The following is a 26,980-nucleotide window of genomic DNA, read 5'->3' as shown; positions in this document are numbered from 1 at the left end:
ATAAAGCTCCTATTCTAACAAAAAAATGAAGGAAAACTCTCAACCAAGAGTTTAAAATCTTGAATTTTTAATTTTTAATTTTTATACTTTTGGATTAAAAAAATGAATCAAGGAGTGCTACAACGTCATCCAATTCTTTTCATGGCTATAGATGATAACAACATGTAAGAAATCTCATCTTTTATGACAATTTTATTTTAATGTATTTGTTTGATTATACATTATTCTCCATTTTAGTGTTTATGCATGATACTTGTTATATATTGCTTATTTATATTGGTTTTTATTCAAAAAATATATTTTCATGTGTATCTTGACCATTACTATACGTATTTGTAGTGTTTGATACGTATCTCTGATATAATACATCTCTTAAAATCACTAACCGATACGATACCCGAAATTGATACTTTAAACCTTAATTATATCCCATCTTTTGTGCAAGTCTTAGATTTTATTCATGGAAGATCTTGGAACTCTTCTCTTTTGTATTCTATTCTCCCTCATCATGTGGCTTCCTCAATTAGCAAAATTCCGCCGGCCAGCACTGCTGATCATGACTTATTCTGCCCTTATACTAAAACGAGTAAACTATCTACTAAGGTAATTGCAAACCTTTTGACTTTTTGTCTCGCTCAGCCTAATTTCATTTCCCCCCTTTGTCTAACATTAAATATTAACTTTTGTGTGGGGTGCTTCTTTAGAAGTAAAACGTTCATCCAAAATTCCATATATTATTTTGGAAGCTATTATGTTGTGGTTTTCCATACTAGAGACAAGTTGAGCTGATTTATGGATATTAATAATTTAAATGTTTTTTTTTTCTTTTTAATGAAAGAAAAATGCATTAAGAAGAAAGGAGAGTACAAGAGTCACAATAGGAACCACAATACCTATTTACAATCCATATAAGATGAGCTTTATTTGCTGAAGTACGAGCTGGCCTGACTAAATCCCTGTTTACTTTATGAATTACAATAGTATCCAGAAAAGAGAAAAGAGAAACTATGTCAAAAAGTAATAGGTGGTATAGAGCAATCAGGATCCTCTACTCCCGCCTGCCCCTACTGCCGTGTGTGCCCCACACACAGCAAGGTGTGCAAAGACCACCTTACCCCTGCACAATTGCTTTGCCCGAGCAGGGGTAAGACAGTCTTTACGCATCTTGCTGTGTGTAAGGCACACGGCAGTACCGGACAGGCGGAAGTAGAGGATCCGGATCCGTGGTAGAATCTCCATAATATATCTTCACACCCAGATAAGACATTTTTGCTCAGTTTTCTCGATAACTTGCTATTTGCTTTGGCAAGAAATCATTGTACTGCTCATCAATGCCGCCCCAACCCCTTTATTATTTTAAGAAGTATTAATTAATTAATGGATTTCTGATCTTCATCTTTATAATCTCACCCCTACCCCCTTTAACCCCTCCACTACCGGTTTCAACCTTGTCCCATTTGGAGTTCTACCTTGAGCTTTTTTCCCAATATGGTAATCATATTGTAGAAGCAAAGGAGATGTTCCAAGGGCTGCAAAACGCAAAATCATTGGGAGCCACAATCTTAAAGAAATTTTAAACTGATTGCCAAGATCTGGTAGGCTAGCTGGATAGCAACACCTCACCTCCCCTCCCCTCCCCTCCCCTCCCTGACCATGGAAGATTTCCCTCTTTTGTTGGATCTCATGTCTAGAATTGAAACTTTCTGCAATATTAGAATCTTGTAATATAATTCATTGCTTTTTCTCCACCCTCCTATGTTTGTCCAACAAACCAACAATAATTTATCTCCAGTTCTATGAGAAGGATTTTGTCAGTGGCAGTAAATTAGGTTTCAAGTTCCATTAATTCAAGAATCCTCTTCAAAAAATGCTTCTCAATCCTAAAAGATTCTCCATCCATTTCCTACAGAAAGAAAGGATATATGTCTGTGTTCCTAAAAATTTTCATACATTCAAAGCAAAAAAAATATGTTAAGATAAATTAACTCAATAAATTGACACATCTCATATTGGAAACTATGTCTGGATCAAAAAATCATTCTGATATTTTGATAGGTTCGGATTATAGCACGAGATCCACCTAAGCAGTTGTGTTAGCCAGTTCTTTGGTAGGAGTCGATAGCACCATCTTCTGGGGCTGTAAACAAATAGATATGGTGATAATGTTAAAAAAAACACATAAGAAATACAGAAGGAACGCACTCAGACAGCTGAGGAAGATTCTTGGTTATCCAGGGGAAAAGAAACTTACCGCAGCTAACTCTTTTTCATGCTTTGGAATGAATGCAGTATCAACCTTGCCATTTCTGAAGTCCTGTAACATCAAGGCAATACAGATCAGACTGGGTCAGACAAATCAGAATCTTGGGGACCCATCATTTTGGGGTTTCTCAAGTATAGAGTGCATGACTACATTAACAGCTAAAAGCATTTTCCCACCTCAACATCAAGGATGAGTTTGTGGTAATCAATTGTTGTAGGAACCCCTGGCCAAAGTAAGTGACAATCAGGTTAACAAACAGATGTTAAAGATGGAGAACCCATGGACATGGACAAACCTAGAGCATTCAAGATTTTGAGTGTAGAGAAGATGGTGGAGTAAAGAGATTGATGAAGAAAAGAACATATACAAGAGCAGTCCATGAGTCAAAAAAACTTAAAAGGAAACAAGCTCTTCTTGGGGTATGCTGGCAAGCAAGGAATTTCTTACAAACCTGTAATTACAGTGTCATCAAGAGCCCTTTTCATGCGCTCAATTGCTCTTTCTCGTGTTGGCGCCCAAACAATAAGCTGAAAGTGCACAATAACTCAAAGTGTCAACCTTGAAAATTTTTGGGGAAAAAGTCCTAGAAAAACATAATGGAGTTCATACTCATCAAAAAGTGTTGGAGGCACAGCTCCTTAAAGCAATAAAATGTACATCATTACATAAACTCATAGAGAACTGGCAAACCTTTCCAAGTAGGGAATCATAGCTTGGGGGAACCACATAATCAGGATAAAGATGGCTATCCATTCTCACAAATGGGCCTCCAGATGGCAAGTAAGCTGTTACTCTCCCTGTAATTCAGAATGATTATGTAGGTAAGTTTCTAGAGAAGTTAATGAAAACTATAACAGTAGCATGTCATGATATTTCATATTGAAACGTAGTTCAAGAATTCATTCAAAATAGTAGTGGGCAGCAAGAGAAATCATGCACAAGGAGACTACATTAGAACCCAAATCTTTGGTCAGTCTCTAATCCAGTTCTTTTTTGGTCTTCAAACTATGCAACTCTTTGTCATTTCTCTTATATGTGCATATTTTATTTCCTCTATTTTCCTCTTTCAGAGAATGTGTTCATGCTCTTCTATGTTCCAATTGTTTTTTCCATCTTTTCAGCTTTGAGCTTTTCTGTTTTTTATTTTATTTTATTTTATGCCATATGGATCTAATTCAGGGTTTAAGTAATGAATCAAAGGGGTAAATCTAGTTCACAATTGGTCCTTTACTCCTTTTTTTTTAAACCCCTTTATTTTATTTATTGTTCTATACTTTTAATGCTGCTCGTTAGGTGACGGAGCCAATAAATTTCAGATTGAATATCTCAACAATGCAGTCGGGTTTTTGGGTAGCAGTCAGGCTTCTTTCAAAGGTACAGATTGGGGAAGGTATTGAAAAATGCAGACAGCCACGAAGGATGAGTTTTATTTATTTTTCTATACTTTTTATGAGAGGGGGGGGGGGGGTACATCGTGAATTTCAAGCAGGAGTCAGGTTTTAATAATGTCAGGTATTTTGTCAAATAGAGCAAAAATTGAGAAGGTACGACTGTTTTTTTAAAAGTTGCTATCGTTCTTAGTATATATCAACTGTTTAAGAGTTAAAAGTATATAAACATCCTCATGGATTATAGTAAAAAATTGAAGAGTTGAAATTTGAACACGGAAGTATTATTTCAGTGAGAATTGTTAAGTATCTCTCTAATGCTTTGGTTGAGTCAGGAAACAGCCTCTCTGGGAAGTTGGGGTAAGGCTGCATACATTATGAGTTATGACCCTCCCCAGAACCCGCAATGGCGGGAGCCTCATGCACTGGGTACGCCCTTTTTTATAATCTCATATGATCCATCGCTGTTGTTTAAAATTTCCAGGTCGATTTTCTTCACAGCATCCATAGGTAGGTTGAGAACTCAATTTCATTGCCCAGAAATCTAGGGTTTTCCAGTTCAGAAATTGATCTATTTTTATGACACATTCATTAGAGATGGTAGGACATAGTTTTAATCTCTTGTCTGTCAATGAGCCCTAGCAAACATACCTTGGTTTTGTTGTTGGGATGAAACTTTGGGTATTAGACTCCCTGAAAATTTACTATGAAAACCTAAAGTTTCATTATTTTCAGTATAATTCTAGAGGTGACTGGTTTACGAACAAATCATTGAGCTACCTTAAATTATTGTACTCTCATCTCCCAAATCTGAGCCCAAATGTACTTTGTTCGAACCAAATTTTACTCAGCTAATCTTTACTAAACAACACTGCAACGAAATTCTGATAAGCCCAAATGACTTCAAAGGTTTGAAGGGGTCCGAATTTTCTGGTTGCAGAAGCCTACTCAGGTCCGAAGTTTCTGGTTGCAGAGTTCAGAAGTTGTTATTAGCAGGTTAACGATTCTGCTTGCTATATAATTTATCCAAGAGGGAGAGAGAGAGAGAGAAAAGTGCTCACTATATTGGACCAATTACCCAGAGTTAACGTTTGACTGCTTGATAAACCTAATCCCACATCTGTTATTTTTTGGAATTATATGACGCATTGATTTCACAAAAGGATGGAATGATTCTGTCATAGTGAGGGCCAATGGCATGAAAAACAATTATTTTCCGAGCTGTAATTCGGTATATTTTAGTCACTACGATGACAATATTAATGGCTGCAGTAGCGGTGCTAAAACCATGTTGCAAGTTAGTGCTCCTAGTTTTGCTTCACTTTTCCCCTTTGACTTACATGTGGACTGTGTTAGAATACCAATAGTGAGGGTATGATGGGAATAACATGTAAAGTTCATGTAATTTCATTTTAAACTGGTACTATGGACTAGAGACTAGAGAGGGACCGATTCTCTCCACAGAATCCCTTCTCTCGAAGCCTTCTCTTTCCTCTTTCTTCTACTTCGCCTTTCCCTTCTTCCTTCAAGAAGTATTGTGGACTAATACAACGCATCATCAGCGATGCTTTGCCGCATTCTTTTAGCAAGATTTGTGTGAGATTCAAACTTAGAGATATACCCTTTTTCCCCAAAGGTTCGAGCATATGCCATCCACTCATGGACATCAGGCAAGCAGGCAAGTATTTACATCTGATGAAGTTGGCCCACCACCCCCTTTATCACGGTCCAACACATTCACATTTTGAATGATTTATTGACATCCATAAGACTGCATCAGCGCTCAAGCATGCAAAGAAAGCCCCAACTCTAAACCAAATAAGGGCTAACGCGTGCTCCCCCTCCTATAAGTAATAGTAAGGCCTTTTCTTTGTGATCTACGACCACCCTCCGTGTGCCCTTTATTAGTAAGGAGCAAGCACTTGGGCAGAGTAAAGCTGATCATAGAGCACTGAGTCCCCGAACCTCTGTGACACTGGCATAAGTTGAAGGAATGTACGGGTGTTTTAACCTTGATTGTACACTTGTACTTGTAACCATAGTTCTACAACTCGCCGAGATCTCGGCGAGATCTAGGAAAACTCAAGAATCTCGACCTGGTTGAGAAGAGTTTTCTTACGAGACCCAAATCTGCATGGTTTCGGTAAATTCGACCGAAATTCCTGCAAAATCTCGAAAATCTTGGAGAAATCTAAAAATTCTCAGATATCTCAACCTGCTTGAGAAGAAACTATTCTTTTTTATTCCCGAACACTATGATGTGGCATTCATATGTGCAGACGAAAGACAATGCACGTCGGTTCTATCGGACCATGAGTGGACTAGATCCAGCATGTCATAGTTCATATCAATAGACAGTCACAAACTCACAATATTGTTCACTGTACTTGGGTGTCTATTTGATATGCATTGTTCATTGTACTTTGTAGTTTTTACTTTTAAGTCCTTAACTATATCTTAAATAATTATTCAATATTACATGTCTTCATCCATTATTGCATAATTTACTTATTTTATTTGCCCACTATGTCTCGTAGCACTCAAACAATGTGTATAGGAAAATATTACATAAGGATTCGACATTTACTGCCAACCAGGGGTGCATATCCAAAGCAAAAAATTGGGTTCTTTTTTTTTTATAATTTGAAGATTTAAATATGTTAATTAAGCCTAAAACAAGCTTCTCTTAAAGTTTCGGAGCCAACTATGGTCATTTCCCCACCGAAACATCAAACTGAAACAATATATATATATATATATCAAGATCTCGAGAATCTCGACCTGGTCGAGACACTTCTTTGAGATGAGTTTTTGAACCTTGTTTGTAACACTTTAATATTGTGTTATATTAAATGGCCTTTCCTCATTCCTAATGCATATTCTAGTTGTTTTCATTGAATTTTGTGTGCTCTAAAACAAAATTATGTGCAGAATAGGCTATATCTGAGCAAGTATACCATAGTTGTCAAGGCATCGCTGGTGCCTAGGCATCCAAGCTCTTTCTTGGGTGCAAGGCAACAAAACGCCTTGTTGACACTTCATGAGCTTACATTGATTTATGTTTATTGCTTTGTTTTTTATATTTTTTAATGAATATGCTTATATTAAATCCTATGCTTTGTTTATTATACGTTTGTTTTCTCGTATTAGGTCATTACTAGCATACTAATATCATATTACACTGATATGGCTTCTATTGCATATAAACATAATTATATAAAATTATCAATTGCTATATTACAAAAACTCATTAATGCATGCCTAGGGCGCCTTATCGCCTAAGCACCCCTCCAACACCTTGGGTCGCCTAGTCGCCTTGACAACTATGAAGTATACAGCAGGTACGGCGTACACTACCAACCTGGGGCATGAAACCAAACTATCATTTTGGGTGTGTATTTCCTTTACAATCTGAAGGTTCCAATATATTTAGAAATGCTTAACTAGGTTTCCCTGAAGTTTCGGGCCAAAATATGGCCACTTGACCACCGAAATGGCCAAACAAAATGGTCCGCTGAAACATACAGAGTTTCGGTCGAATTTCGATTGAAACCCGAAAGCTTGAACCTTGTCCTGAGCCTCATCCTTTTAATCTAGTTAACATTCCATTCTATCCTTCTTAGAACTTCCTAATACTATTAGGAAAGGAAAAATATCTTGCACTTATCCTATAACAAGTTTGTTTCCTATGATTCAAAATCTCCTACAAGTGTTTCTTATTTAGTTTCTCGTTCATTAATCCTTATTCCCAAGAATGTCATCGAGGCCATCAAAGATCAAAGTAGAAGGAAGCTATGGGTGAGGAGATGAAGGCACTTCAAAAGAATTGCACCTGAGAGTTAAGCACCTGGGAGTTAGTTGATCTTCTAAAAAGACGAGTCCTTGTAGGACGTAGATGGGTCTTCTTGGTTAAAGACCTTTCAGATGGTACTACTGAAAGAATAAAAAGCTAGGGTAGTGGCAAAAGGATATAAACAAGTGTATGGAGTTGACTATTAGGAAACATTCGTTCTAGTGGCTAAACTAAATTTGAAAAGAGTTCTCTTATCATTGGAAACCAATCAGGACTGAACCTTGCATCAGTTTGATGTGAAAAATGCCTTTCTCCATGGTGACTTGGAAGAGGAAGTGCATATGCAAGTTCCCGTGGCTTCAAATTTCCCACAGCCAGAGATAAAGTGTGCCGACCTCTATGGTCTCAAAGAGTGTCCAAAGGCATGGTTTGAAAGGTTTAGACAAGGCATATTGAAGTATTGACACACTCAAAATCAGGCTGATCACACATTATTCACCGACAACGCAATGGTAACATCACAGCTCTAATTGTCTAAGTAATGACATCGTAGTAACCGAAAATGATCAAAAAGAAGCAAAAAGGCTCAAAACTTACTTAGTTCAATAGTTTAAGATTAAAGACCTTGGTGCTTTGAACTATTTCTTGGGAATTGAAGTGTCAAGATCAAAGAAGGGAATAAAAATCTAACAGAGAAAGTTTATGTTGGATCTTTTGAAGGAGATAGGGATGTTGGGCTGCAAACTTGTTGAACCACCCATTGAACAAAATCATAAAATAGGCAAAGATTATGGACACTCTTTAGCTGATGCAGAAATATAACAAAGACTGGCGGGGAAGTTGATCTACCTTTTTCTCAATCGTCCAGACATTGCTTATGTTGTTGGGATAGTGAGCCAATTTATGCATGCTCCTAGGATTGGTCATTTGGAAGCTGTGTATCGCATTCTCAGGTACTTGAAATCCAATTAGGAAAGGGACTGTTTTACACTAAACATAACCACTTGAGAATTGAGGCCTACAATGATGTTGATTGGGTTGGCTTTGTGACTAATATATGACCTACATCAGGATACTGCACCTTTGTAGGTGAGAACTTAGTCATTTAGAGAAACAAGAAACAATTTGCTATATCAAGTGCAGAGGCAAAGTTTAGAACTATTGCATATGGAGTTTGCAAAAGTCCTATGGTTGAAGAAATTAGTTCAATAATTGGGATTTGAAACTGATTGTTCCACGAGACTATAATGTGACAAGAAGGCTACTATTAGCATGGCACATAATCTTGTGCAGCATGATCGTTCAAAACACATTGAGGTTGATCGTCATTTCATAAGGGAAAAAATTGACTCTGGTTGTATTTGCACACCTCTTGTGAAGACAGGGGATCAGTTTGCTGATGTGTTAACCAAAGGAATCAATTCTCTGCAGTTTCATATCCTCTTACACAAGCTAGGCATGAATGAAGTGTAAGAATATGTTTTAGTGAGGGTATGATGGGAATAACATGTATTAGGATCTTATGGGGATATAAATCACTATGCAAGGGTATTTATGTAATTTCAATCACTATGTAAGGGTATTCATGCAATTTATTTTAAACTAGAAATATAGACTGGAGAGAGATTGATTCTCACCCGAGAATTCCTTCACTCAAACCCTTCTCTTTCCCCGTTCTCTCCTTCCTCCTTCCATTTCCTTCTTACACCGATTTAACCCAAGTAAACTGCAACTCACTACGCAAGTAGCTCTTATTTACTTGAGACTCTTCTAGACCAATTTTAGTGTTCTTTTTTGTCCCTGTTTTCTCTTGCTTGCAGTAATGTACTTTTGCTTAAACAAGTAATTGATATGTTCCTAAGTAGCCACTAGTAATTTAAGCATCATCAGAGCCTATGTTATACATTTGAATATATGAACCACTTTTTCTGGCACAAAGTTACAGAAACAGATTTGGCATAAAACGAAGGCCAAACTCTCTATACTAAGACGGAGTAAGTTATAAAAATAAAGCTTCCACTTATCACGCGCAGAATTGGAAAATGCATATAACTCGCCACCTCTTATTTATACTTCAGAGAGAGAGAGAGAGAGAGAGAGAGAGAGAGAGAGAGAGAAAGAGAGATAACACAAATCCATACCAGGTCCTGGTCGGAATCCTTTGAAAGCATCTTCAGCATTAATACGGCATTCAATTGAATGTCCTCTCAGAACAATATCTTCCTGTTGATTGGAAACATGAGAATCAATAAGAAATAAGTCTCCTTTTACTCCTCGATGAAATTCAGTTTCTGATAAAATATTGAATAAATAAAACACGCTGATAGTTTAGGGAATCATGCTTCAAAACTAAGAGCTAAAGAAATCATTTGTTGGCCAATCAAAATGAGAGCAGAAAGTATGTCAGTGAAGCAATATAACCAATCAACTCTTTCGCATTACCTGTTTGTACCGGAGTTTCTCTCCTCTAGCCACACGGATTTGTTCTTCAATCAAATCAGTAGAAGAAATCATCTCAGTGATGGGATGTTCCACCTGGATTTTTACAAAACATAAATTAGGTATTTGAAAGCAAAAGTAATAGAACAAAAAGCAACATTTGAGCTTCAGTCATTTACCTGAATCCGAGTGTTCATTTCCATGAAGTAGAAGGAACCCCTCTCGTCCAGAAGGAATTCTATGGTTCCCACACCAATGTAACCTATGGATGCTGCTGCTGCAACTGCTGCATCACCCATGGCTTTCCGTAATTCTGGTGTCAATGCAGGGGAAGGAGCTTCTTCAAGCAACTTTTGGTTCCTTCGCTGTTGAATGTCATAGCGCATTTTGTTACTTCAACAATATGGATTTTTATTTAATACTTCCTAGTTTTGGAAATTGTTCTGTTTTAAAAGCATATCTGGTTATCGTCATTTAACAACAACAGTTTCATATCTGAGAAGAATTTACAAGATAGGAAGGACAGGGACAAGAATAATTCTTTAAGGATGGCCAGCAGCCTAGCTCAGGAATTGGTTAAAGTGGAGCATCAGTATAGGCATTGGGGCAGAGTCACTTAAGATATCAGGAAAATAGAGACACAGGGATTAAAATTGTGCCCTTGATGTGGGAGCATCTAAGTAGGGGAATTCCACAGTTTGATTATTCAATAAGGGCCGCTGGATCAACATCTAAGGTGTGGGGGCATGGTCTTACACTCTTACAATGGTATATATATATATATATTTACTTTAGAGAGAATAGTCATTTCTTTACTATTTAATTGACTATTTAAAGAGTTTAAGTTGAATATGTAAAAAGGAAGAGAGAGCAGTAAAGAAGTCCTTTCCAGAAAAAACTTCTCTCACCCCCACTAGGGGTTTCTTTTATGTAAGTTTATGTTCTTTAAGGAGGCTGAAACTCTCTAAGGAGTCTCTCTATAATTAGCTCTTCCATGTAATTTAGGTCTAGTTCCTGGACATAATATTTAAATCTAAACTTCAATCTCCATTTTATTTTATATCTAATTTGAATTCTGGAATCAAATCTTTTGGCATTCATAATCCTTTTCCATGCCATTATTCGCTCAACTAAGTTGGAGGCAATTGGCATGTCATTCGATACTGCAGCTAACAAGCCAAAAGACCAAAATAAGAAAAAAGAGAAGGGATGGTAGCACAGTACCTGGATGCTGCAATCACGCTCTCCAAAGTGAACAACATTACCGAACATATCGGCAAGAACCTGTAAATGACAAGAAGATGGTATAGAAAATAGCATTCTTTTATCATACTTTCATTGTGATGATTAAATCAATGAAAACAGGAGAAGAGGTTGCTATGTTTTTATCATACAAGAAGAGGTGTATTACAACTACAGTTCAACAAATTTTTCTGAATAGGTTGCTATGAATTTACCTGGAACTCGATGTGCCTAGGATTTTGAACATATTTTTCCAAATAAACTCCATCATTTCCAAACGCAGCACCAGCCTCGGTCTTTGCTTGCTATCAAGCCAAAGAATACAAATTAAGATTAATTGATGAACACAAATTCCAGCAGTTCCCAACAGAAATGTTATACCTCAGTACAAATATTCCAGGTTGCAGATGTACTTTCAAGGAAGGCAACTTACTTTCAATTAGGAACATATGAAAAATCAAGTATACAAATAAGGAAGGTGTTACATGTGTAAGTGCAAGAAACCATTGATCATTTACTGGAGTACATGGAAGGAAAACAGAAATACATTTAAATTTTTTTTTTTTTATCTCTAGCCATATAATACAAAAAATATGCAGGGTAGTTGAATCATCATTGACTAGTTGTCCATTTTGCTGAGGATGACATCAAACTCGTCACAACAGAGCTTTGCATGAACTACTTGGGGATCAGCTACAGGAATCCTATTCCACTATATAACCTTGATAGCTTGAAAGAAAGAAAGAAAAAAAATTTCGGGATACATGTTGGGCTACAGTTTTACCTGGCTGCCAACTCAAAATGTCCATTCTTATCCAGGCTTGGAACGGGAGTGTACTTAACACTGGGAGAGGTATCAGATATGTCTAAGAAATGAATTTGATGTTAGATGTAATGAAACTGCATAAAGGGAGAAAGAATTTGCTATTCTCTTTCCATCTTGGTCTTGAACTTTTCCCCTGTTACAAAAGTATATCTTAAATTAGACTGTTACTTTCCAAAAATCACACTAGAGGTTTGCACCAAGGAGATTCATATTTGATTTCTATTTCTCTTAGTAAGTCTCTCAGTTGGATGATGGCCACAAAGCAGTTAACTCGAGTTTGTTTGAAGGAATTTTGGTTCCCACTTGCAGCTACTCCCATATTTCAGATTGCAAATGACACACTAGTTTTTCTGGTGCATCTCACACTCAACTGAGACTTTTGGTGTGTGTATTGAGATGCTTTGAGGCTGGCTCATGTCTGAAAACTTACTAAAATAAAACCAGTCGATTCCATTGGGTGAGGTGGCAATCCAGAGGGTTTAATAGTCAATTTGCAACATCATTCAGTTCCCTTCCTATACCTAGGATTTTGGATTGCCTGTGCGGGAACCAATTATTAAGAGAATTGAGAAGTTGTTGACAATATAGAAAGGTGCATATTTATCCAAAGGGGGTAAAACTACTTTGATAAACCAACTCTTGCAAGTATCCCTACTCTTTTCCTTTCACTTCTCAAGGTAACAGCTCTGGTGGCCAAGAGAATGGAACAGACGCAATGTATGGAATGATTGGAAAGGGAATCACAAGCTCCCCTTGATTGATTGGAAAGAGGTCAGCACGATAGCACTTTGCATAGCCAAAGAAAAAGGTAGATTAGGTTCAGAAGAATTAGATCCTTAATGAAGCTCTCCTTAGATCCTTAACGAAGCTCTCCTCTCTAAGCGGCTGTGGAGAGAACCAATGGTGTCCATAAAGGAGTTATTAGTGCTAAATATGGAAGGGATAATACAAATGGGGAGGCCTTGAATGTAAAGGGTACTAATGGTCGCAACCTTTAAAATAGTAGTATGTGTTGAATTGTCAATGACTACCTCAAGTAAAATATTACGCACCAGTTGGGAATAGCAGGTCCACTTCTTTTTGGAATGATATGGTATGTTAATGCTCTCCTTGGGAAAAAATTTCCCCAAAACTTTTGTGATTATGCAAGATAAACAGGCTCTTGTTGCTGATTAAGCTCAAACAAATGGACCTATCCGCTTATGGACCAATCCGCTGATGGACCCCTCTCTGTTGGAACTTGAATTATTGGGAACTGCCTCAGATGACGACGCTTCTGCAGGTCCTTATAGAATAAAATAATTCAGTAGGACCTGCAGGATAAGAGGGCTTCGAACTTGGGGAGTTCGGGTACCCTTTTCTATTAATTCGTATTTGATGCCTTGGTGGACACAGGTAGGCCAGATTTTCCCCCCTAAACTGATTTGGGAGGAGTACCCATTAAAATAAAGTTCTTTTACGAACTGTTGTGGAGGACAGAATCCTCACTATTGACCATCTGGTTCCCAGAGGATTTTACTTTCCAAATTGTGCATTTGTTGCTTGGGTGCAGTTGAGTCAGTTCCGCATGCTTTAATCCATTATCCCTTCTCTTTTTGAAGTTTGGGCTGCTTTATGATATGCCCTCTTCCTTCTATGGGTTACTTTGAAGCTGGAGGAGCCAAACAATGTCCAGTAGGGAAAACAAACTCTGGTTTCTTGTTCCTGCTTCTGTGATTTGGAGCCTGTATAGCTTGAGAGGAATGAGAGGGTAGTCCAAAACATAGTTCCAAAACTCACCGCTTAGATCTTAGAAAACTCGAGAATCTCGAGCTACTTGAGACAAGTTTACGTACGAGACACAGAATATGCACTAACTAGAATATCTCGACCGAAATTTCGGTGAGATTACGGTACTTGTACCGTCTCGCCAAAATTTCGGAAAACTACTACATTCCATATTATAAAAAAGCACCAACTCGAGAGCACACTTCGAAATTTCGAAGTAACTCGACAGAGAAGGGGGAAAACCTCGTTTCTTGACTTTTTGGCCACATCATCACTCAATACAACTGGAATACACTATTGGGGGTTGCCACATCACTACGAAGAGATAGATTGTATTGTTGGGAGTTGGGACATGGAAAACTAGTGAAGTAGGGTGTCTATGACTAATGTATTGTTCACTGTCGGGTGTCTATGTAATATGCATAGTGAACACTTCACGTGGAGGAGTTTGTAGTAGAAACTGTCATTTTTTTTAACTATTTCTTAAATAATTATTCAATATTATGTGTCTTCATCCATTATTGCATAATTTACTTAGTTGCCAATTATGTCTCGTATCATTCAAACAGTGTGTAGAATAGGCAATATTACATTAAGGGTTCGGCCTTTTTCTGTCAACCAAGGGTGCATATCCAAAACACCAAATTGAGTGTTTTTTTTTTCCTTTTCAATTTGAAGATTTAAATATGTTTATTAAGCCTAAAACAAGCTTCCCTTAAAGTTTCGAAGACAAATATGGCCATTTGCCCACCAAAACATCATTCCGAAACCAAAAAACAAAAAATGCACTGAATCTGCATACAGATTTGCTGCCAAAGCTAAAGAGAGCATTGCTGTATGGGCTCCTATTTTTAGCGAATTTTCTGACATGTCCATATCTGACGATAGAAGAGACTGGAGATCCTTTTTCATGTGGTTTCAAGCATAGTTATCAAGGTGGGAAGGCGACCATGGTTGGAGAGGGTCTAAAATGAAGACGAAACCGCCTAGGCGGGAAGGCGCCCCCACCTAGGAGCCCAAGGCTTCCAAGGCGACCAAGGAGCCTGGACGCCATGGCGTCGCCTATGGTTTCAAGTCTTTTTTCTTTTGGGGGGGGGGGGGGTGTGGGATGTATCCTCTGTTTTTTTGGCATTGGAAAGAACAGTGGACCTTTAACTGAATTAATTTCTAAATTATCAAAAACAAAGATCTCAAAAATCATCATGACAAAAAAAAATGAAAAATTAACGCAGGAGCAGATTGCAATTAGAAATTACTCCCAAAATATATAAATAGCTCTAAAATATGCAATTCAAGATACAGGAGCCTCGTGGAGTACATCAGTAAATAAGATTGTAAACCTGCAACATCAAGCATAATATAAAATGAACAAGCAAATGGTCATTACAGGAACAGGAAAATGCAAATTATTTTATCTTTGGGAAAAGCAACTTATGAAAATCATAACAGCAAGACCTTTAAAGCATACAGACTGATGTCCAGAAACCGATGAAATTTCTGAGAAGTAGTAAACTTTCGCAGAAAGCATACCTGCAACAACTTTACAAACTCATCAGGTTCTTTAGCAAGACGCATTCCACGTCCTCCACCACCAGCAGTTGCCTTCAGAAAAAAAATAAGGAATCAGAATAAGTTCAGGTAAACTCCATTGTAACATCACGATGCAATTCAAGAAAGCACCCTGTTATGTCAAAATATTTATAATGTGGCAATATACCTCCTAACAATTATATATGCACATGTTAATGAATATAATATAAAGTTGCACTTTGATATGGCTACCTTGTATCACTCACCAACCCCATAAGAAAACACACACACGTGGAAGGGAAGGTAATGCAGGACATCCTAGGAAATTCAACACTCTTAAGGCTGAAATATAAAGGAAAAGTGATGGGCAGACTATGTGGAAAAGAAAGAAAAAAAAAATAGGGTTTGAGGCAAATATATGGGTGAGGATTTTAGTCCGCATTTGTTAAAAAGAAATTAAATAAATAAATCTGAAATTAACACAATAATATACAGAGTCATTATCCACATGTTATAGCAAAATACTGACTAGATAGCAGTAGCCAGGAATTTTTCTTAGATACAATGGTCACTCAAATGAGTAGAACACAAAAAATTACTCCATGAGGGTGTTTGCATCGTGTGACTTACACATGGAAAAAAAAAATACTGATCATTTGATGTTCAAAGAATTGTAACAATGTTAGAAAATTAGAGAACGATGAAAATATAAGAGATTTCTCGTAATTAATATCCTCTAACTCATCTACAGAGAAACAAAAAGCCTTGGGCTTACATAACTGGTTGAATTGTTCACCCAAAAGGTTTAGGCAATATGAACTCTATAAAGGGAAACAATATTATACTCAAAGCTCTGTAATGAAAAATTGTGTTTAAAATATTGGCAACATTATTTAGCAAACTACCTTAATTTAGCTCCTCATCCGTTATATGTAACACAGAATAGAGAAAAGAATTAAAGGAAACGGATTGTATACCTTGATCATCACAGGAAAACCAATCTCATTGGCGAGCTTGATACCTTCATCTGTACTCTGTAATTGCAAAAGATATTACATATAAAAGAACTGAACTCAAAATAAATATTTATTGTAGAATCAAGATGTCTATGTAGATCTCCTTTAGTATCACCTGTACAGTAAAATATTGTCCAAGAACTCTCTCCTAATTTTCTCTTTAGAACTAAGAAAAAGAAATATTGATTGACAATGAGATGAAGTATAAAAAGAGGTCAAATATCTCTGGAGATTTATCTAATATGATACCTGTAACAATCCATCACTTCCTGGTACAGTTGGAACACCAGCTTTCTTCATTGTCTCTCTGGCAGTAGATTTGTCCCCCATAACCCGAATGCTCTCAGGCTGCAAGATGTGACGTGCAAGTTCTTAGACTTTGCAAAATAATTGGAGGGAGTGAAGAAAAGAAGGATAGCAAGTTCCTACTAATAGGAAAATTTAACAAATACAGGAAGCCTCTAAAACCTAATAATCATGCAGGAGTGATTATAAAAATATATACTATACCACCAACGTAAAGTCTCAAGAAATCAATTTAGATCTGATTGGGGATATCAATAACTGAAGCTATATTACTTCCTCTATTCTATTGTATTTTTGGACAAAAAAGCTGGTGAATAGTTAGAGGTGATGGGATCCAAAACTTTCCCCTTGTGTGAAGTAACAGATGTATTTCCAATGATATAACACAACCACATGCAGGAGAGAGATAGCTAAGGTAACTAGTCAAATTTCATTTAATAGGCGTACACAAAGAGTCAACGTAAGGGGCATATCTTTCTGTATTAGTATTGATGAGTTGCCTACGAATATACAGAAGGATTTTCCATCATATATCTTATTGCCAATTGCATAGTTTTGATTGACAAAATAAGAGAGCGGGTGAGCGACAAGTGAGAACTACAGAGGTGTGTTTGCCAATCAAAACGTTTCAAGACAAGTAAGACAAAAACAGATAATGTGTACTTTATTGTAATGGGATTCTAGACCTTCTAAAGGTTTAGGTTAGGATTCCAAAAGAAACCCAGAACCGTATGGCCTAGAGGTACAACGATAGACATTCCAAAGTTTGGAGTTAATCCAATGGTTAAATTTGGAGAAATCAAAAGGTTACCAAAATAATAAGTTGATGAAATTAGAAACTGAGATCTAGTAACTACAAAAATTTAATAACTAAATCAAGGAATAGTAAGTGAAACACCAGAACAGAAGCACGGAGTAATTTAGCAACCAAGGAAACACTTTAGTAACTGAGACAGGAAATAGAAACTAGCAGAAAATTAGAGTTCTAAGCAAGTATGTTGCTGCCACAAGACTTTAGAGTTGGCTGTAGGCTGCCAACAGGTTGTAGGATCGATGGGAGAGAAACATGGCAGTATCAACAGTAGTTTCTGAACTGGAATACTGAGAAGAAGACTAACAAAAGTTAGTTAACAGCAAACAAAACAGAAACAGAGAACTAACCTGCGTGGGAATGGAGAAAAAACAAAAGGGCGAGCCTTGATTGAATGAAGAAGAAGAAGAAGAAAACTAGAAGATAGAGAAAAAAAGAGATACGGTCTAGGCCTCCCACCTAGAACTCGACCAGCATCTCATCAAGGTTGCTGTTGCTGTCGCTTCTCACAATAGCACTCTGAATCTCACAGAACATCAGCGAGCATAGAGCTAACAAGTTGTTCAAGTTGTGGGGTAGTGTGGTCCCCTAATCTTTATTTGTAACCTCAATGTAATAAGAAAAATAGGAAACCCCCCATGTGTGGAAGGAGGAATCCTTTACAACCAGAATTTAGAAAGTCTCTAGAAGACTAGAACTACGACAAAATAGAAATTAAAACTTAATCCTATATAGAACTCAAATCCCTTATACTTGGGCTTGTAGATTTGACCCATTACAATTAAAAAAAAACACCAAAAATACTAAGCTCATGACCCATATAGCCCATAGGGGACTTGAAATTAAGTCTGATTTGAACTAATCTTGAACCATAAGTTCAGTTGAACCCATGGAAAGAGAACTCGGTCCGAACCTGTCAAAACCACCGAGATATTTCAGTTTCGCAAGAAACCGAGATGAGATGTGGATGGATTTTAAAAAGTCACTGGTTTCGACTTGTTTTGACCGAAACAACCCATATTTCATAAGTTTCGACACTCATGCCCATCGAAACTTGAGGAAACCTAGCTTGAAACTAGGACAAAATATTATTTATGCCAGAAACATAGTTGTCAAGGTGTCGCCTAGGCGTCCAGGCGGATCTATAGGGGGCCTAGGCGACTACCGCTTTATTGCAGGGCGCCTCGCACTGGTTTAATTGATATCGGACCAGGTTCTGGCACTTATTTATGCCAAATATCATTTAAGTAAATGAAAATTCATTGACTTAAGATATTATTCATAAATAAGCAAATACTCTTTATTTGAATCCAATAAAAATAGTTAAAAAATAAAATTCCAAAAGAATTAAAAGTCAATCCCCCCAGTTCAAGAACAAAAACTGGATTTTTTTACGATAGTTGAATTTTTCAACTTTCTAATGTTGGGTTTTTTCTCAAATCTAAAAATTCCATAAATCTTAATTTGGTAAAGCATTGCTAAAAACCTAAGTGCGTAAAAATATTCATTTGTTTTGATATTTAAAAAAATATTTTCGTTCAAAGCGATTTTGACATCATTCGCGCACACCAAATAAGGTTTGACCGAAACATAACTCCTTCAATATAAATCAGATTTAAGCAAGTTTGGATTTGTTGGAAAGTTGGTTTTGTGTTCTACCCAATACAAAAAGTCTCATGTAAAAATAAAATCATTTGATCAGACAAACTTCTTAGAGAACAAGAACATTTCTCTAAATCGAGAGTAGTTTAATTACTTATTGATAAGATCATATTTTTAAAGAACAGCATAAACCAAATTGTTTTGATTGTTTAAAACTTCCAATAGCTTGCTTCTTCAGTTCTGCTGTCTTCTAGTTCTATGCTGATTTTTGATGACTTTATGTGGCTTAATATTGATTTTTGATTACTTGATGTTGCTTAATATTGATTTTTTATGACTTGATGTGGCTTAATGTTGATTTTTTATGATATAAGGTACATATTGTAGCATACTAATAATATTAGAAAAGAGGGGAAATAAAAAATAACACTTAGGCGCCTAACTGCTTAGACGCCCCTCCACCGCCTTAGGTCGCCTTGCCGCCTGACAACTATGGCAAAAAACCAGGACAAACACTTAGTTATGCCTAATATCATTTAAGTAAATGTTTTTATATTTCATTTACTTAAGATATTATTCATAAATAAGCAAATACCCTCTATTTGAATCCAATAAATATTTAAAAAAATTAAATTCCAAAAGGATAAAAAGTCAACCCCCCAGTTCAAAAACAAAAACAGGATTTTCGGCGGTAGGTGAAATTTTCAACTTTCTAATGCTGGGGTTTTTCTCCAATCTATAAATTCCATAAATCTTAATATGATAAAACATTACTAAAAACCAAAAATGCGGTAAAGTATTCATTTGTTTTGATGTCTAAAAAATTATTTTCATTCAAAGCCATTTTGACAGCATTCACGCACACCAAATTAACTTTGACCGGAACATAACTCCTTCAATATAAATCAGATTTAAGCAATCTTGGATTTTTTGGAAAGCTTGGTTGCCTGGGCGTCGCCTTGGGCTGCCTTGTGACCTAGGCGGACACCTTATTTGTTGGGTTGATATTTTTATTATTTTTTGTGTTATATTTAAGTGATACTTTTTTTGACTATTTTATGGGCATGTGTAATACTAAAGTGATTCTTTTTCTGTTTCTTTATTGCTTTGTTTTTTGATGAATATGCTTATTCTATATTTCGTTTATTATATGTTGGATTTCTCATATTAGGCCATTACTAACATAATTATATCATATTGCATTGATACATATATATTAAATTGATTATATTACATAAAAGCATAATAGATCTCATTATGGCATCAATAATACAAAGCATGCACGCCTAGGTTGCCTAGGTGTTGGCTAGGCGCTTGGCCAGCGCTTTGGGTCGCTTCGTCTCCTTGACAAACTATAAACACTTTCATGCAATCAAATTTGGTTTATCTTTTTCATATACAGAAGCACATTGAATATTTAGGAATTGATTATGGCACAAGCACATAAATTCTAAAATTCAGTTCTTTAAATTTATTTTCATCAAATACAAAAGTTACGATCCAAGTGACTAAGTGAGACCCATCAATTGAGCTCTACATGCAACTATGTAGAAGGCCATGTTGCTGGTAGACCATCAATTCAAACAACATCAGATAGCTTAAGTTGCTCCTTCACATTACATTAAACTTCAATACTTTAACACTTTTCTTTCCATTTTCCTCCTTTCTGGGGGAGACACCCACAATTAATGAAAACTTCACTGTAAATGGGGCAGTGTCAAGTGCATAAATGAAGGAATTGCTTACTTTCTGCAAACAACCCAATCTTCAATAAAACAAAATTATATTATAATTTTTATATGCCTTCAGTTAGAATACTCACATTAGGCCCGATAAAGTTAATTCCATGCTCTCGGCACATTTCAACAAAAACTGCATTCTCAGATAGGAAGCCATATCCAGGATGCAACATTGTACATCCACGGCTAATTGCAGCAGCAAGAACATTTGGGATCACCAAATATCTATAAGAACAAAAAGAAATATAATCATTTATATCAGGATTCAAGAAAACATGTAAGTCAATTTTTTTATTGGGGCCCCTGAGGGAGGAAGAAGACGTTTATGGAAAGAAAACATCAATATGCAAGTTAAGAAATTTTTAAAATTGAACAGTTTTGTACAGCATTTAGTGCAACAATGAATAAATATGATTCATCAATAAGATATTAGTACCAAAACCATCGCTACCTACGTTGATGAAAATCCAAGATCATAAGAAATCTCCACTGATATTTGAGGCAGCAATTATTCAATCGTATGTTACAGGAAACAAGAAAGATGATAGTGGTGATGGCAATGCTGTTAAGATGATTATGTTGACAACTTGAAAAATAGGGTAAAAAAAAAAGTAACAAGGAAAAATGGGCAACTTACGATTGATTACTTGGTGCTTCACCAATGCAAACTGCTTCATCTGCAAGTTTCACATGAAGTGCATCCCTATCTATGGTTGAGTAGACTGCAACACAAGGTATCCCCATTTCATGAGCGGTTCGAATCACACGGACTGCAATTTCTCCTCTATTGGCTACAAGAATCTTATCATCTCGACATGTAGCACTTAGTGCTCCCCCACGTTTCTTTGACTTCCGGCTCACATGAACAGCTTGAGCTCTCTGCCTAGGAAAACTAACCGGGCTACCCACCATAAAGCTACATTGTGAGCTCCGTATTCCTACAGCTCGCCCCACAAATAAGCCCTTGCATATAGAAATTAAGAAGACAAGACATAAGCAAACCATAGACCATCTAGCATTTTTTTATGCAACCATGTAGCATATTTTGAAATAAACAAAAGTGCAAAACACATGGGTTCATCATAAAAGACACAAGAATTTTATTGTACTATAAACACTGATTAGATGAGTTTTTATAAGTCTAATTGATCTATTTTGGTGGTTTATGTTGACGATATTATTCTTTCTGGTAATGATTTGTCAGGAATTGAAGATATCAAAGCTTATATGCAGCAAAATTTTCAGATGAATGATCAGGTGCCCTCAGATATTTTCTAGGTAATGAGTTTGTTCAAAGCAAAAAGGCTATTATTCTCAGAGGAAGTATGTCTTGATTTCCGGTCTGAGACTAGTATGTTAGCCTCTAAGTTCATTGATACTCCCATGGATCCTCATCAGAAGCTTGCGACCTATGGTGGAAAAGAATTTTCAGAAAAGCATCAGTATTGATGACTGGTTGGTAACCTTATCTATCTCACTGTGGCTAGGCCAGACATATCTTTTGCAGTAGGTATTATAAGATACTTCATGGACTTGCGTATGTAGGTTCACTGGGAGGCTGCATGGTCGCATTCTCAAATATCTTAAGGGTGCTCCGATGCTGATTGACTGGTGCTAAAGATGATAGGAGGTCTACCACTGATTACTGTACGTTTGTTGGTGGTAACTTCGCCGCTTGAAGGAGTAAAAAACAAACTACATTAGCTAGGTCCAGTGTTGAAGCTAAGTATATAGTCATGACTCATATTGCAGCTGAATTGATGTGGTTGATGTCTTTCCTTCAAGGGCCTGGTATTTCAACTAATAAGTATATTCACGTGTATTGTAATAACCAAGCTGCCATCTCTATTGCCATTAATCCAATTTTTCATGAAAGAAATAAGCATATTGAAGTTGATTGCTATTTTGTTTATGATGTTGTGATGAGAAAGTTGATCTCCACTTCATTTATTAGCTCTGCTTAATAGCTTGGTGACCTGTTTACTAAGGCCTTGTTTAAAAATGTGGTTCTTCAAGGGTACTCTAAGCTGGGCATAGGTGATATTTGTGCTCCGGCTTGAGAGAGTGTGTTAAGAGTTAAGGTGTTGTACCACATGTGTATACTTATCATAACCTTGCTTATTAGGTCATATGAGTGGTTACATATTCTTCAGTTTGTGGCTGTGGCATCAAGAGGAAAGGTTTTGTCTTCTAGGTATGTCTTGTGTTGGATATGTGTGTCCATCAAATCCGGTTCGGTCCGGTTCAACCCGGTTTACCTTTGTATTGAACTTTATACATTTTAGTTTAATATTATCACATGCGATATAAACTTTTTGAGCATTATATGTCCGTAAGTTATACTTAAAATGGTAGTCGCGACTAGGATTTGGGCTGGGCACCCTTATCATATGGTCGTCGCATTGGGTATGCCTAGACATGTGATGTCAGGGTACGAATGCGAGTGCTCACATGTTTGATGTGTGCATTGGCGAAGAATCTACTTTGTCGATTCCCTCATGTATTACTGCCAGATGTAGGAAGGGATAGACATGTGTCACCGACACCCTGTATCTGAGGGAACCCTGTCACTTCAAAGTGTGATCGCATTCTTTGGTTCATCAATGACTGAGTCAAAGCCGGTGTTCTGGGAATACGTGAACACTTTGTGAGTGAAGGAGTTATCCAACACGGTCACCACTGCCCGATTGGGGAACACCAAGATAGAGACTGTCTGTGCATAGTCGGATCAGAATCTGGATCCAGTGCCGTTTTGGAAATGGTTTTGCAAAAATCTATTTTACATAAAATGATACATTATTTATAATTATTTGAACAAAGTATTTTATCGAGTTTTGCGGGACCCGATTAGATGCACAGACGCTCGTATATAGACTTGTACTATGGATTGGGGTTTGGCAGTACATGTGTACGTGCCCTAGATTCCATAATGATGGTGCTGATTAGTGGGGGGGTTGTATATGATAATAGTTATCATATAGGGAGTTATTTGGAATTTGCTAATTTAATTGGCTCTTTATTTAATTAATGGAATTGGTACTAATTGTAATTATCCATTAATAATTAAATAAAATAGCTAATTAATACTTTCCCTATTAGATTCTGCTTCTTCCCCTTTTAGAAGCACTTTGAATTTAAACAGAACTGCCAAACTGAGAAAGAGAGAGAGAGAGACTCTCACTGGGATTAAAGTAATCCATCCAGGGTTTAATTAAAACCCTAGATCTATAAAAGGATCAAGAAACGTAGGAGGGGGCAGTGCTCCACGTTTTTGCCTGGCCCCCTCTTCTGCGTTTTGGTCTCTCTCCCTCTTTGAGAGCTCTTCTTCTTCTTCTAGTTTCTCTCATCTGTGTTTGAGAGTTAGGGTTTGTGAAACCCTAGATCTGTGCTGAAGAATTTGAGAGCATCTGGGATTGGCTTGAAGAACCTTGGTAGCACCATTGGAGGTTCAGATCTGTTTGCTTGGAGCGCTTACTGGAGGAAGAACCACTGTCTATTGGAGGAGCAACACTTGAGGCTCACCAGGTTAGCAGTTCTTTATTAATTCCTTCAGTTTATTGTTATTAATTTTTTATATTCATGGGATGCGAAAGAAACTCGAATCGATTTATTTCCACTGCGCATTCGAGTATGGGATGGATCCCTCTTGCCATGTGATGGATTAGAGATGTTGTTTCTCTGTCCCTAATGTTCTCTATAATTGCGTGGGACACATGAGGGAAGGAGAAACCCTAACAGGGTTGCACCAGGGTTCCCATGGGCAACCATGGGAAACCCTAAAAATTAAAATGGGGCGCCCATGGGACACCATGGGCTAACCCAGGGTGTGCAATACCCTAATTGGTTTATAATTGGTTTCCCTAGGGAACCATGGTTTTATCCCTAGGCCGTTGTTTGACCAACATCTTGATGTCATGAAACCACGGCTTACCTTTCCACTTCTCCTTCTTCAAACAATATGCAGGATCCTCTATTGGCCAGATATCAATACCTTCTGGGATACTGATCATGGAAGCTAGTGTGGCCAATGCATCAACAAACTGATTCGGTAGTAAGGGCAGTATTGTAATTACTGCATATCTTTATTATAAATAAACAAATAATACTACCGATTGGAGGTTAATACCATTCTCTCCAATCCTTAGCACTTTTTCTTTTCACCCTTCTATTCTTTCTTCTTTATCTCTCTTGGTTCTCTTCTTCTCTCTTTGTTTATGCGACACTATTTTTGTTTGTTTTAGATCTGAAACTGTCACAAAAACCTTTTAACTCATTGTAAAAACGCATATTCCACGGCATTTAAACAGGTTTCTTAAGTCAAGGTGGATGCTTTAGCATATACAAGCCATATGAGATTACTTGAAATTCAGTTAGGATCAAGCCTCTAGCCGCCAGTCAAGATCCAGACCTGTCACCATGAGGCTGCTGATCTTTTTGTTTTTTTTTTTTTTTCTTTTTTCCCATTGGTTTGACTGATCACAAGTAATATTAGAGGACCAACAAAAGAACACGATTTTAATTAAAAATTGTTTCGTTTAACATAACTTCCTTTAAGAAGAAAAACATTATAAATTTCATCATAGCATCAGCGTTCCCAAAACCACAGCTAGTATCCAGCACCAAAATAGATGAAAGAAGAAAGATAGAAATCCTCAAAATATTCAAACCCATTCTTGGTAGATACTATATAGTTCCTTTCATTTATTTGCTGAAAAGAACTTAGGAAAAAAGAGAGAAAAATTACGGAAAAGAGTTTCATTTGTAAAGATGACAAGTTATACATAAATTTGCATAGGAAGCAAGAAAAAGGGGATGGGAGAAAAGCTGAAAAATCATTTCAAATTAGGATTTAAAAAACCACAAGGGAAAAAAAAAACGAAGCTGCAAATAATCGAAGGGGAAAAAGAAAAGCACCTAGATGTAAGTTTTCAAAGGAAACAGCAGAATGTCAAAATCCTCACCAAATCTAACAGTATCGACCTTCTTGTTAACCTCTTAATCAGGTCAACTTCAAATAATGAAGATTATGATCCAAAGTTAAAAAAGGCAACCAATTTTTAAATAATCGAACGGGCAGAATTCCACTATCAAGATCCTCCTGAGAATCAAACATTTGATCTTCTAGCACACATCTGAACCAGCTAACATGTCTTACAATAAAAATATGAAAACAGAAGCAGAATACTTTCAAGCAAATAACCAAAAGCACGTCTTGTCCAACTTCTCACAAAGATCCAATTCTTAAGCTTCTTTCATAATCTGTATCAGCTCAGACCAGCTCATTGCGTTGCTTTGATAAATTTTCCTTAGAATTCACACTCATATCTCAAACAGGAATCTTTTCACTAGAAAACCAAATTAAAAGTAATAGACAACCATTTCCCGACTTCAATCACACTAAGATCCAATCCAAATATGAATCTTTTCACTAGAAAACCAAATTAAAAGTAATATACGACCATTTCCTGACGACTTCAATCATAATCCAAACTATTCCCAATCATAAAAATAGACAATAAAAAAATGTTCACTTACAGGTGGCGAGTAGACGGATTTGCAAACAATCATAGCATCCATAATTGAACTAAAAAAAGCCTGAATCAAAGATCACGAAAGATACCCATTTCAGTTACAGAAGAAAAAGACAAACCCAATCGACCAGAAAGAAGAAAAAACTAAAGGAAACAAAAAGGCAATCAAAGATCTCGTATCGACTGCAGAACAGAACTACCTTGCTTTTCTTTCGCTGAGAGTGGAAATAGAACTACCTTGCACTGTAAATTAAAAATGTGGGTTTGTTCCGAAACTATGGGGAGAAACAGAGATTGGTGGTGAAGCAAAGAGAAAGAACATGATTTTGAGCAGAGCCAACCCGAAAAATTTGAAGAGATCCAGTCGATGTATTCGAGGAGAGCGCCGCCTACAGATCGAATGCTCCGCCAGAGAGGTTGGAAGCTACAAATGCATTCTACTGATGATGGTACTCCCAACAAGGGTGAGTGCTTGGAAAGCAGATCTAGGCCGTTCATTTCAAGGACCGATATTATAGATGGGTCCATGATCCATCATCAATGGACCTAGGCATGTGGGCAAGGCTTCAATCACTGCGATGTAGGAATAAAACTCCATATATATTTTCGGGCTGGAGATTGCTGCCAGGTGGTGTGGCCATTACCTAGGGGCGTCAAAATGAAACCGGAACAAATCGTTTGTAGAAAAATGACCTGATTTTGATTTCATAGATTCTCTTTCTGGTTC

At 36.9% G+C, this 26,980-nt stretch overlaps 1 protein-coding gene across 2 annotated transcripts; it reads right to left on the bottom strand.

The window, feature by feature from the left end:
* Nucleotides 1-1,817: 1,817 nt before the first annotated feature.
* On the bottom strand, nucleotides 1,818-26,317 carry LOC122661630 (biotin carboxylase 1, chloroplastic). 2 transcript variants are annotated; one of them, XM_043857088.1, is made up of 17 exons: nucleotides 26,258-26,317; nucleotides 21,360-21,685; nucleotides 20,806-20,947; nucleotides 16,514-16,612; nucleotides 16,226-16,282; nucleotides 15,249-15,320; nucleotides 11,341-11,430; nucleotides 11,108-11,167; nucleotides 10,063-10,248; nucleotides 9,887-9,979; nucleotides 9,586-9,667; nucleotides 2,954-3,060; nucleotides 2,715-2,790; nucleotides 2,440-2,486; nucleotides 2,252-2,314; nucleotides 2,071-2,137; nucleotides 1,818-2,032 (listed from the first exon to the last, which is right to left on the bottom strand). In XM_043857088.1, exons 1-16 carry the CDS (start codon nucleotides 26,297-26,299, stop codon nucleotides 2,081-2,083), a joined length of 1,599 nt encoding a protein of 532 aa, XP_043713023.1. In that variant the 5' UTR covers nucleotides 26,300-26,317; the 3' UTR covers nucleotides 1,818-2,032; nucleotides 2,071-2,080. The 2 variants fall into 2 exon arrangements, with proteins under 2 accessions (XP_043713023.1, XP_043713024.1); XM_043857089.1 differs by having other exon boundaries at nucleotides 1,818-2,028; nucleotides 2,072-2,137.
* Between the last annotated feature and the right edge of the window lie 663 nt (nucleotides 26,318-26,980).

This window comes from Telopea speciosissima, chromosome 5, assembly GCF_018873765.1.
Source record: "Telopea speciosissima isolate NSW1024214 ecotype Mountain lineage chromosome 5, Tspe_v1, whole genome shotgun sequence".
NCBI classification, from domain to species: Eukaryota; Viridiplantae; Streptophyta; class Magnoliopsida; order Proteales; family Proteaceae; genus Telopea; species Telopea speciosissima.
Note: the sequence above shows the minus strand (reverse complement) of the source record. Positions and strands in the feature narration are given on the sequence as shown.

Bases quoted from the DNA above. Each gene is read 5' to 3' on its own strand.
- LOC122661630 (XM_043857088.1), bottom strand. From the start codon at position 26,299: ATGGATGCTATGATTGTTTGCAAATCCGTCTACTCGCCACCT. The intron at 20,948-21,359 runs GTAAGTTGCCCA...TTGTTCTTATAG, and splicing joins GAAGCACCAAGTAATCAATC to ATATTTGGTGATCCCAAATG. The intron at 2,487-2,714 runs GTTTGTAAGAAA...TACTTTGGCCAG, and splicing joins TGATGACACTGTAATTACAG to GGGTTCCTACAACAATTGAT.